This window comes from Taurulus bubalis (genome assembly GCF_910589615.1).
Source record: "Taurulus bubalis genome assembly, chromosome: 4".
Classification (NCBI taxonomy): Eukaryota; Metazoa; Chordata; class Actinopteri; order Perciformes; family Cottidae; genus Taurulus; species Taurulus bubalis.
This window is the reverse complement of record NC_136592.1, coordinates 8,645,416-8,658,705: the sequence shown is the minus strand read 5'-3', so window position 1 is coordinate 8,658,705 and position 13,290 is coordinate 8,645,416. Positions and strand designations below refer to the sequence as shown.

At 41.7% G+C, this 13,290-nt stretch overlaps 1 protein-coding gene across 1 annotated transcript in view; it reads left to right on the top strand.

The window, feature by feature from the left end:
- itfg1 (integrin alpha FG-GAP repeat containing 1) overlaps window positions 1–13,290 on the top strand; it is a gene marked incomplete at its 5' end in the record, with an annotated part of 115,661 nt that overhangs the window by 21,785 nt on the left and 80,586 nt on the right. The window contains 2 exons of the mRNA XM_079217363.1: window positions 533–582; window positions 10,854–10,935. Coding sequence (XP_079073489.1) covers window positions 533–582; window positions 10,854–10,935 — 132 coding nt within the window. The remainder of the gene's footprint in view (window positions 1–532; window positions 583–10,853; window positions 10,936–13,290) is intronic.

Sequence of the window (13,290 nt, the reverse complement as noted above, 5' to 3'; positions counted from 1 at the left end):
TGTTCTAATTATTATTTTTATTAATACATTTTCAAACGCTTTACCAAAAACCAGCCATCAGGAGTTAAGAATACAGAAACTCTTTTAAGCCTCGATTATGACTTACTTCTCCTGTGTAAATGAGGCAATATAAGTAATTGCAGGCCTTTTTTATTGATCTGTTGTTCTTTCTTCGTGATCAATTCATCAAGTCCTTAAAGGTGCAAAGGTTCACGGCTCGAGCACCGTGTTCATTTTCATCGCTGTCATTCCCAATAATCTACAGCATTTTCTTCATTATAGATCAATAGCCTCCGCTCCGTGTTTGATTATGATTGCCAGATGAACCGATGTATCAGTTAGTGGGGGAGTTTTCTTTCCTTGCCGCTGTCGCCTCAGTGCTCGCTCATGGGGGAATGTTTGGTGTCTGTATAGAATAAAGTCTAGACCCGCTCTGTGTGAAGAGGGTCTTGGGATAACTGCTGATTTGATGCTATATAAATTAATTGAATTGATTTAATGACTCTCCTTTCTCTGCTCCTCCCCTCTCCAGATTTGTTCCTGACAACTGAAGGGCCCAAGTTTGAGACCTGGATCAGCAAGGTAGTTTCTTCTCATTTCGTCCAAGTTGCCCTTTTAACTGCTCGTCTTTCCAAGTGTCCGGTTCAGGCGGGGAGTCACCGCAGCCGAGCAGTAGGAGGCATGATCACGCCTGTGTCGTTACCGTAATGTTGTGCAAAGTCAAGTCATAGTTTTTTTTCATCATACACTCTCTGTTTGGAATAAAATATCACATTGCTGTATGTATCATTGCAGGGATCTTATGTAAAGTTTATTTGCAGAGAAGGACAGTGCAACACATAACTTAGATTTTTGCAAATGCCATTCACAAGTTACCACATCCCCTAGTGATGTTTTAAATCCCCAAATGGTCACTTGTAAAATAAACGGGAACGGAAAAGCCGTTCTTAGATTTGAGAGGCTGGAACCAGCAAATATTTGATATTGCATTGTTCTGGTGCATAAACGGTTAATCGATAATAAGTTTACGTGCGTGCGCGAGTCAAACTGCGTAGACTCCTAAAGACCTGTCACTGCTCTAGTTAAGTGGTTCCCAACTGGTGGGTCCGTTGTGAGTGTCGGTCAAGGGACTGCACCCGAGTCCCTGCTGCTCGCTCTGTAGCAGCAGCTGAACATGACACTTGGTTTTACCTGCCCCGACCATATTAGACCCTCCTGAAGACAACTTTTCGCTTTGAGCACCTGTTTGCGGTATTGCGCCGTTCTTTTTGTATCACTCCATATAATGCTTGAATCCAATGACAGTTGGTCATTATCTATAGAGAACATGAGTTATTTTGTTATTTGTTGAAAGGATGAGTGGGAAACAAAGTAAATAGCTGTTGCATGAACTGCATAACATGGACTAATAATAAAATGCCCTCTAGCCTAAAATAACCGCATTTCTGTATTTTGCATGTTTACAGTCAGCTGGTCTCAGCCACCGTCAACTAGGGACCTGCAATATGGTCCACATCAGGCATGTTGTGTGTGTCCCTCATATAAACTAAAAGTCCACTATATCCATCAATGGGAAGGTCATGTGTGCACGTGCAACCCTTGTGGTCAGAGAGTGTCGCCCTGCACACACCACACCACCCCTCCGTTCATTTCCTCTGTTTGTGCAACAAACAGAAATGCAACGCGTTGGTAGGCTTGGGGTGCAGGGTTGTTAACACTGCTGCAGGACTAGTTAATATTCCGGGAGAGCAGAGAGGGGAGACCGTGGCTCTGGGTTTTTTGTCGAAGGGGTCTGTTTGAAATTCAGTAGGTTGAGGCACAAGCCGAACAGTAGTCTGTCTTGGTGTGTGTGTGTGTGTGTGTGTGTGTGTGTGTGTGGGGGGGGGGGGGGGGGGGGGGGGGGGGGCTAGGAGACAGGAAGGGTAGGAGGCGAGGAAGAAGAGAGAAACGGAGAGGGACTGATGGATTTTGCGACAGAATGAGACAGAATATGTGTGTGAGGGTAGAGCGAGACCAAGCAGGAGCAAAACAGAGCAAATATACTGCCAGACCCAAAAAAACGGTAGGATGGGTGACGGCTTGTAGGAATGTTGATGAAGGTGAGAGGATGACGCAGAGGAAAACATAAAGATTATTTAATATTTTTTTACATGTTTGTTGTCCGCCTCTGTGTCGGGTTAGAAGGGTTTTTCAAAAACGTGTTTGGCGGGCAGTTGGTGCACCACTTTGGTCCAGACTGAAATCTCTTGGCAGCTATTTGACCGATGGCCACATGATCTTGTGCAGACATTCGTGGTCCCCAGACTGACTTTGCTGATCCCCTTACGTTTCCTCTCGGGCCGCCTGAGGTTGACACTTTTGTTTTTCATTGAAATGTTTCAACGGCTATTTGATGGATTGCCGTGAAATATGGTACGGGCATTCATGTTCCCCAGAGGATGAGTCGTTTATAGCGTTTGTCTACCGGCCATGTTCAGCTAGACTTGTGTATTGTAGACCTGCAAAGTCGATTCCATTCCCACCAGCCTCGGCTGCTGTTTATGCCATTCAGCAAATGTTACCGTGCTTCAGTAAAAAATATGATATAATTTCATCTTTTTTATCAAGTTTTTTTTTAATCATTGTAAGGAAACATGTTTTCTCTTTAAACTCAATAATTGTGGAATAATAACAATGATTATAATAATTGTGGTAGCAGATCTAGACATTTTCCTCCCTGACTGTGTGTGAAGTGTATTTGTTTCGCTCTGTCGTCCATTCATCATGATTAATTCATAATTCAATCTTTTATTAGTTGTACTCTTTGCAGGAGGGGTAAATATTTAATTTAATTGATTGGTAATGTGTAGTTGTTTGGTGAAGTGGTCGTTTTTAAATCCTCTGTACGTTTCCTCTTCCTTTTTTCTTTAAATGCATTCGCTCTTGGATACATTCCAAAATATTGTTCCACCAAAGGCACATGACACACACGGCAATGGACGCACACGCTCACACATAAATACACAAACAGCCATTTCCCAACATCTCCAGTGCATTAGACCCCTTTTTTAATTTGGTTCAACGCGGCGTCATCTATCGGTCACAGGCCAGCACACCCCTCGTTCTCCAACACTCTGTTTTAATTACTTTTCTATGTTTTCTCTCCCTCTAAGTCTCCTTCCAACCCTCCGCGTTCCTCTATTTCCCTGCAATTACACAAGAGAAGGCAGTCACAGATGGGGGCGGCGGGGGTTGGGGGGACAACAAGCTTCAGTGAGTAAAATATAGTAAAAAGAGGTGTTTTCATTGGCCATCAAGTAGAGGAAGGGATTTTAAGGGTCAATTCTACAACGGCTGATCCAATAGTTTAGTTCATTTCTAAGGGAGAAACGTATGCCTCTGGTCACATGCACAATTACTTCAGTGTGCAACGGAAACACATCGCCCTCTTCTTTGTTGTTGGTCCTACACTTTCAGTACATGAGTCTCGCCAAGCATACGGGGCCAGGATGTCCTTTTGAAACACTTGAGCATTTTGCTTTCTTTGAGATTTAAAGACTTAGAAAATTCAAACTGATATGGCAAAATAGCTAATTTCATGCTAATTTGACGTCCTAACTATTACAAATGTTCTCTCCAGACTTGAAAGCATAATATGCACATAATGGAGTGGTTACATGAGCTTAAGTTGGCCTTACTTTATAGAGGCCAACTAAATATCTTGACTATGGAAGCAATCATTAAATTACAGACATTTATTGTATTTCTATTTGTATTATTGTGAGGAGTGCTTTTGTCTCTGAGTTCATCAGGATACGTTTATGTGAGTTGTGCCTCATATGAGTATGATCTGTATGAGTTGTAGCATACAGTTTAGCATTCAGTTCACCTCACTCAACAGTAGAACATATATATTGTTCACAAGCTATATCGTGGTTAGTTTATCCTGGCTACTATAGTCATATATGAAATATTAATAGACTGAATGTCTGAAAGTCTCACGCAAGAGTGGATCCCAGCCTTAATCCTACTGTTCCCAGCAACAATTTATCCAGCGTGTCATGCACCACTGCATACAAATTCATACACAGCACACACTTTGACACCAGCATTAGCATCAATTGTGTGTGTGTGTGTGTGTGTGTGTGTGTGTGTGTGTGTGTGTGTGTGTGTGTGTGTGTGTGTGTGTGTGTGTGTGTGTGAACAGATGCAAGAATAATAGCAAGACCTGTAATCCTTTCATCTTCACACATCAATCAGCTGCTCTCAAACTGTCACACACACACGTCACAGTTTTAATCATGACATCTTGCAATCAGGCAGAAAGCAGCAGTCAATCACTCTGGGATCTCATCCTCGATGCGCGGAGAGAGTTAACACCCTGTTGCCACATCTGTGGGTGCGTCCGTACGAGCGTGCGATTGGAAGCTTATGATCGGAATTAACATGCGTTGACTCTCCCCGCTTTTGAAGAGATCAGCTTCAAAGTGTGTCATTTCCTTCTGCATAGGTCAGTTGGACGTACTCGCATGCGTTTAAGAAAGCAGAAGGATAATACGTACTGTATATCTCTCTATATTGAATTCCCTTTGCTTTTTCTGCATGAATTATTTGTGAATCATATTAGGAGAAGCAATGCTGCCTCTAAGTGATTAGCGCCGCTGTTATGTAAAAATATTTTTTAAACTAGTCTTTTTAAACGCTACATTGTTCGTCAGCAGCCGGGGCATATGGTGACTTAGGAAGCTATTTGGCCATTGTGTGCTCTGATGAATTTGGCATGCAGCTGACAGACAAGTCAAAAAATAGTTTGAATGAAAACTCAACTCCTGGCATTTGCTCCTAATGTTCTTCAACACTGTTTTGGAAGAAGGAAGTAACAGGTTTAGCAGTAGAACTGGCTGTTTTAATGAGACCTGTGGATTTAATGAATGCCCTTGTGAAGAGTAACTGAAAAGTGATTGATGAAAAAGAAACCTTAGAGAAGCGTTCAATTTGAAATTTGGTGTGGTGTTTTGTTGCCTTTTAGTTTAGGGGAATGGATTAAAACATATTTTTAAAAACCATCATCAATAACAACCGTGATAAGATCTCTTTCCTCAAAGGTTTGTTTGCACATCAAATACACAATGTTGGGGAAACCAATAGTTCCGCTGCCAGTGACGGCCTGAATCTTTGGACAAGGGAGTTGGCCCACTTATACCGGCAAAATAAATGACTCTACATATCTGCCTCATCAGCACTCAAAGCGTCAAACAAGATGCAAACGATTAACCTCTAAAAGCACAATGTGTTTGCTGTGAATAATTTAGATTTAATGCGCTGTGGTTTGTCACAGGACTTCAAGTGACTAAGTGTTCAGTTTGAAGGTTTTGTAACATGTAGAACTTGTTGATGGACATTTCATAATATTAAAAGTGTTGTGTGATTTATCCCTTGTTTTTCTGGCGGACGTCTTTTTGGGCACTTTTCTGGCAATAATACAATACTGCAAATAACCTCATTAGGATTGTTAGAGTTTAAGCCACGGTCGGCCCTATTTAGGCAGTGTATGTGTGAAATCAATGACATTTGGAAACTAGAAAATTTCACAAGAAATTTTGAAAGTGTGGCTACTACTGCCGTAAGACGTCGCAATATATATACATTACCGGTAGTGAGATGTGTTATTGAGGTACATTTTTTATATATATATATATATATATATATATATATATATATATATATATATGCCAACATTAGCTGTGAGGGCTTGATGGTGTAAATATGAATGGGACAGCACTTTGCTGCAACATATCACGTGATTACATAACAAAATATTGTGTACAATTGTCTATTTATTTTCTATTTAATACAATAATCCTCATTTTAGCTTTATGTTAAGATACACTTAAATCATGGGGCTTTTATGTTGAAAGGGAAGACAGAGAGACAGACACGTAGACATAAAAGCACCTGCCTGTCACCGGTTGTCATGGTGGCAGCTTGATTGATTGGCTAATTGGTAGCAGCTGTGACACTGTCACAAAGCAAGAGACTGGACTGTGGATTTAATGAGAAAACAACCTTTCAAACTATTGTATTTGACAGACAATCGTGGATCCCATCACGAAAATAACGTAATCATGAGAAGCACAAGACTTCTGAGAACGTTTCTGTGTACTTAAATATTTGTAAGGATTTATAAATGAGAGCGTAAATTCAGTTTGTAAAGTGCTCACGTTTCCGTCATGAGAGAAAATTGTGGTCGTTTTCATATATAAATTATGCCTCAAAAGTCAATATTGTGGAGTGAATGGCAAAATACAAATACACAAAGGTTCGTTAGGACACAGCTACTCGTGCTCTAGCGATGACATCACAGCTCTAACCTGCCCCATACACACCCATTGTAAACTCTGAAATGGTTCCCACATTTTCCTAAACTTGAACAATAATTGCATGAAAACTGTGCTAGCTATCAAAAAATGCCCAATTGGGCAAATAAACTCCAGACTTTTGTCAACGTTTTAAACTTTAAATCATTTCTCTACGATAAATTATGGCGAGTCACTGTGGGCACAAAGATGTATGTTTTTTTGCTCTCTTCAGTCCGAAACCCCAGTCAAGTGAATGGGACAATTTCTCGCCGTTTTTCGCACTTTTCGGGAAAATGGCCGGTCGAATCTCTTAGAAAAGTGATAGCACACGATTCCCGATCAGGCCGCACATTTTGATGTATTTTCTACGCATGTGCGGGCAATGCTGTGGGAGGAGATACGCGCCAAAGTTTTTGTGGGACTATGATTATTAAGCCCGAGCAATACTATGAAGTGCGCTTTGCTGCAGGGGTCTATGACCCTGCAGCTGAAGCCACACTTAATAAGGCTTGCCCTCACTCACTCACACACACACTTGCTGCTCATGCAACCCAACTACCCAGCTCCTATTTATTTGAGGCAAAGTCATTTTATTCCCACTTTTTTTTCAGGAATAGCTGCTCTGATCCAGACTAGAAGCACATTTGCCAATATTAACGTTCCAGTCCTTTTTATGAGCAGTCCTGCAGAAGCCTCATTCATATGTTAAAACATTGATGCACTATCTGACCTCAAGGGAACGCCGTCATAAATCTACTGGATCATCACGCTGGCAGCACTATTCATTAGTTCCCTAATCTAAAAATGTCTCAGGGTGGACTTGGGGACTGAGTATGAGGCTGCCATTAAGATGATCAAGAGGGCAGTTTCTATGACAGTTGTCTGGAAAGATTGGACCTCCAGTGAGGCTAGACGACTTCTTTTCCTGTCATTTCAGCACCACCCTCAAAAAATAAAAACCTGTCCAGTGTCTATGATAGAGCAAAGGTCATTTTTTCACAAGATGACATGTTGAGCTGTTATAGTATGAAAAGGACAGATGCCTGAATTCAATTTAGCTTCCTGGTGTTGTAAATGCTGGCTCGCTGTCGCAGTGGCCAGGGTTACACTTGTTTTGTTTTTTCCCCACTGTGACTTTTGTGATCGGATGTGCCAGATCAGAGCTCAGCTGTGCCGGCACATGTGCGTCCGCCCTTCAACGCCTGATAGGGGAGCCATCGGATGTGTATTTTGCGGCTTTAAAACGTTGGTTAAACACATTTTACCGTCATTTTTCTTATCCAAAGCTTTTATTTGAAGGTTTTCATCTGCAGTCACTGAACGGGATTCCGACAGCGGGTCTCTGCAGGGCTTCAGACCAGAGACCTACCTTTTTGATAAATCGTCCGCATTGTGCCCACACGCTGTCCTCACCTTGCTGAGATCATAACTCAAGTCTGATCTGGTGAGACCACAAAGGTCGCATTGGGGGGAAAAGACGAGCGTAACCACGGCCACAGTCACGGCTCAATGGGAGCGGAGCCATCGTTAGGGTTGTTAGTAACACCTGTGCTTTCCCTTCTACATGTAAAAGTCTGCAGTGGAGGGGAAAAGGGCAGTTTTTGGAGTTCTAAATGCCCGAGTTCCTTCTGAACACAAGACACTTTGAGAGCTGATGGTCTTGTCTCACTCGCAATGATTATAATCATTTTTTTGTGTTTTGTCATTTAATCAAACTTAAAGTAAATAACGTCAGCAGCCAAATGGAGGTTTTTGACCTCAAATGAATAAGCTTTGAACCGGCACAGCGGGTGACGCTCACAGACCAATTGGTTTGTGTCATTTGGTCGTCATAGACATTCATAGCGTTCAAACCGACAATCATGATTTAATAGGAAGCGGTTGTCAATCGGAGCAGAGAAGAAGTGACCAGTAAAGTTGTGAGGTGGTATTAAATGTGCAGTGTGGGCTTCCACTTTGTCTGTGAAGAGGAGCAGGAGCGGTGAACCTGTTTGAACGAGGCTTTGAGTCATCTGAATACGTTTCGAGCGGTAGAGGCGCAGCCTGAAGTGCACTTCAGTTTGATGTGTTGCAATACTGTAACTGACTGGAAATTAGTGAGATATTTATGTGACACATATCAGTGTGAACCTGGCCTGCAGTGCTTTGTTGTTCTTCTTTCAGAATGTATTGAAATAAAAAGACATAGTCATGATGATCTAGGTTAAATAAAAAGACACATTTTTCCCGCTCACATATCGCTCCTGCCCCCGTAAATCACTGCTCTGAAAAGCGGCCTATTGTGCAACGGAGCAGAAGGTGTCAGCCCTCCAATTCATGCATCAATTCACCGTAACACATTGGCCTGGTCTACAAAGAGCAGTTCATACGTCGACTGTGTCCAATGTACCATAGAATGATTTAATGCATGTGTATAGTAAATGATCCAGAAGATCAATGAGAATATTTTCTCATATCGCTCAGGCCTATTTTGCAGTTTATTCTCGTAGATTATGTGAAGTATTGGAAAAACTGTGATATTATTGATTTTTATAATACTTCCATTTTCCTTGTTCCTCATCTTTTAGCCACTGAATAAATTACTTTATTCAAATGAATTTGCTGCGGACGAAGAAGAGACCGAGCATTCGCGCACCAGTTAGTTTTCAACTCATTCATGGGACTTAAGGTCCTTCTTATTGGTTTAATGTTTTATTACTTTTCTAAACATATTACTGGCCATGCGGTTTCAGGGGCGGAAATAGATTCCTTCTTCTTCTGCCCCTTCTTCTTCTTCTTCTTCTTCTTCTTCTTCTTTTTCTTCTTCTTCCCCTTCTTCTTCTTCTTCTTCTTCCCCAAAAAGGGTAGTGTCCATAATCTCAAAAGTCAATACTCAGCTCCGCCCCCTCAGGCGAACAAGAGAACTACAACTCCTTAAAGCACTAGTCAATATATCATGCAGCATGCAGTCAGCATGCATCATTCTACAGTAATAAAAGTGACCTTCATATGCATACAATTACAAATCCCTCATAATAATATCCCTTATTAATTATCATATTTCATGCATTGTAATTTACACACAAACAACTCATTTTATATAGATGTGCTAGTCACATGTGACAAACTAAGCTTAAAAAACACTACACCTCTCAATCCATTGTCATTAACTCAATTAAATGCAGCAGAAAATGGAACACGATAGTAACTTCGGTGTTTGACCACACATATACAGCCCCTCACACATACACTACTTATACATAATGCATACGTTTCTCTCTCTGACTCAGTCCTTGAATGACTCTCCCTTCTCTCTCTCCATGCCTTTCTGTCTCTCTCTCTCTCTCTCTCATAAATTACTAATGTTGCTATCAGTAGGCAACAGTTTCCCACCGCACAGAGTCACATCTGATCTCTCACACACACACACCACTAATATGCTTATCTCCTTATCTTTCTCCCATGCCCTCTGTAAAGGGCACCACACACCGATGGCGTATGATGTGCGTATGAACTCCCACACCCATTGTTTTCGTGCAAGCCTATATATTGGTCTCACGGAGATGCAGGTAAACCGGAGACGTCTCGTCCTGTCACGAAAGAAAAGGGTATCGATTGATGAAGTGATTAGTCTGCTGTCGATTAATCTGAAACAATCTGGAAAATCTACAGTTGAAGTAATTTTTCAAGCAACAATTGTCAGACGAGATGTTTTCATTTTCTCAAATGTGAGGATTGTGTCATTTTAATACCCTTGTGTATCAGGGTCGGAAACACAAAGTAATTTGAAGACCTCTCCTTGTGTCGTCTTAGACAATTCATTGAGCGACAGATAATGAAATAATCATTTGCAACACTAAAATGAATTGGTGCTAAAACAATTTGTCAATACATTACATTTCCGATAAAAAGGTCAAACATTTGCTCGTTCCAGCTTCTCAAATGTGGGGATTTGTTGCTTCACTGTAGGTTTAACATAAGTAACCTTAGCTCTGGGAACAAGACGTGTTTTTTTACTACGTCTTTAAAGTTTATAGATGAAATTACTATTTAACAAATAATTCATAATAATAATGAAAATAATCATTGTAGATTCAGCCGTAATATAACTGAATGACATAATCGTTCTCGATAACCCTCTGAAGGTGTTTGCCAACAACACCAAATATATGTTTAACATGAGCAATATTTTCTCTGTGGTGAAAAAAAAAAAATCAAACAATTAAAACGCATCCATTTAATTATCATATTTTCAGTTTGTTTTTGCTTCTTGGGAGGCATTTTAGCTGAACTATCACGAGACAACAGCTTGGGCCTGTGTTTACTTCCTGTCAGCACATTGAATTCACATTCACTGCAACTGGTCCGCTTGAGGTCCCATCAGCCTCAACAATAGAGAGGACAGAACCATTATGTTTACCTTGATACACCTGTGTTCTGTTTTAATATCTCTCTCTCTCTCTCTCTCTCTCTCTCTCTCTCTCTCTCTCTCTCTCTCTCTCTCTCTCTGTGTCTACCTAATGGTTGTTCTCGCAGGACGGGAACTTCACCAAAGAAGAAGTCATGCCGTCGGAGCCACCAGCCAAGATTGTCGGACAGTCCTCCTTCGCCGACTTCGGTGAGAATGCATAAGATTTGTCAATTGCTTTAACCTTTGACGAACCTTGTGTGTGTGGTTGTGACGGAGGTTTAGATGGTTGTTGGACCGGTTAAGGATGTAAAAGGGAAAAATATATATCTAAAACACTGGAAATCAAAAGTGTCCTCCCCCAAAAGGAGGGTTGGGTGGTGGCAGCAGATCTATTCTTTGCCTGAGTCCTTTAAGCCCCCTCTGCATTTGAAGCCGTGTTGCTTCATGGGCTTCCGAATAGGACTGTCTGGTCTTTTTGGCTTTGGCATGTTCACTACAGCTCTCTCATCGCAAAACTTTCTTCCTCCGCACACGCACACACACACGCGCGCTCACGTGTACACCCACTGTTGCAAACACGCACATCCACGCAACACACTCTGATACACACACACAATCCCACATAGAGCCAGATTTAGTTTTTTTGTTTGTTTTTTTGTCTGTGAACATCTTATCCCCTTAAACAATCTTGGCCAGTAGTATTCATTGTTCAGCTCAGCTTTACGTTCATCCTCTGCAAATCTCCGCAGGCTCTCTAATCTCCAGGCTGCAGCCTGTTTCGCCAAAAGTGGCTCCTGGTCACTCTTGTCAGAGCTCCCACCTCGGCCAGGGGAAGGAGGAGCGTCGTGGTGGCTTCTCGTGCTTGTTTTAGAAGCTAAATACCATTTGGATTAACGGGGCCGATGGCAAGGTCACATTAACTCACTATGGGCCCCCGGGGCTACTGCTTTTTCAAGGCTTTTCTAATACTCAATATTGATCTCTCTCGCACGTGTAATGAACGTCTTCCTGTTTAATTTTTTCCCCCCGCAAGCCTCGTGGGCCTTTTTTTAACATCGTCACAATAGAAAGACTGGTTGTGCTGCGCGCCTCCCAGGGTAAATGTGAATAGCTCAGAGCACACACCACTCCGGATGAATAAATAGTCTTCTAGCATCTCAAGCCAAACGTAAGCTACTCTTAGCTTTAGAACGAGACCGTGTAACGTTTGATGACCGGCGCCCTCAGTTATCAAAAGTGGCAATTCTAGGATAATTTCCTGCCTCCATTGAAATATGTATCTGTGAAGGGCTGATTCACATTGCAAAGACATAAAGTCAGCAAACGGAGTAATGACACATTAATATGAACCTGAAGCTTGCTAGCATTATCTACTATTCAGCCACCATCAGATAATGGTCATACCAGAGCACGTAAAGGCCCGGCCACAACAGAAAGCTGCGGTGTGTGTGTGTGTGCAGGAAATGATTTCTGTATGACATGATATTACTTTCATTACGTCTTAAATGTATGATGATCTAATTTGATATCCTAACAAGCTTACAGTTGTTTTTTCTCGTGTAACATTAAGGACCCCCTTTCCCACCCCTTCTTGCTACTGTGACCTTATCACTCAGTTTGATATGTGCTGCGGATAGCTGTGTGATGTTCTTTTGGCACTTGAGCGTGCACGTGCACACACACACACACACACACACACACGATAAACACATCCTTATTGGCAAGATTAATCTGTTAATCTCATTGCAGCTAGGGGTGTCCATCAAATATTTAGTGAACAAACTTCCCCTTCCCAAATTGGCAATAATGTATGAGCCAGAGGGGAAATGACGTTCGTGTGCGTGTGTATGTGTTTGCGCATTTAATTCATCATCTCTGGGGTCGGCAACCTTTTTTTTTTTTATCTCAAGCTTATCTCAACAAAAACTTTTTAAATTTATTTAATCTCCTTCTCTCTCCCCCCACCCCCTTCCTTCGGCTGGGAAATGTCACTTGAAGACGATGCCCTCGTTAGCCGGGGATTGAAGCCTCTGAGGGTCACGCTTCTAATAATCTGCCAAATTCTCGGAGAGAGATGCCTTGCACGATATAGAACGTCTCTTATTTTTGTCCCGTTTTGTCTCCTTCAATCAGCCCCTCCTCGGCTGTCTATCTTTATTTCTCTTGATCTTCTTTATGTCTGCCGTCTTTGGCTTGCTCGCCTTTCACTCTCGTTTTCCTTCCCCTCCCTCGATTCTGTAGTGACCCACTACATCCCCCTCGATCCTCTTAAATCCCTTTATTTTTCCAATGTTCATAAAAGCTTCACTATGCACTTCACTCAAGAGACGGAGAGATTAGTGTTTTACAACAAAACCAATTCTTTCAAGGATTTAGAATATGGAGTAAAAAGCAACACTTGAATAGGTGATTACAGATTACATCAAACGTGCTATCAAATTGTGTTGGACTTTAATTTTAAAGAGTGGATTCAGTGTTTTTCATCAATGGGGCTGAATGGGAGACTGAATGTGGATGACTCAGAGATTAGCTCTGAAAGGAGTTTGAAATAGAGTTTTGTGT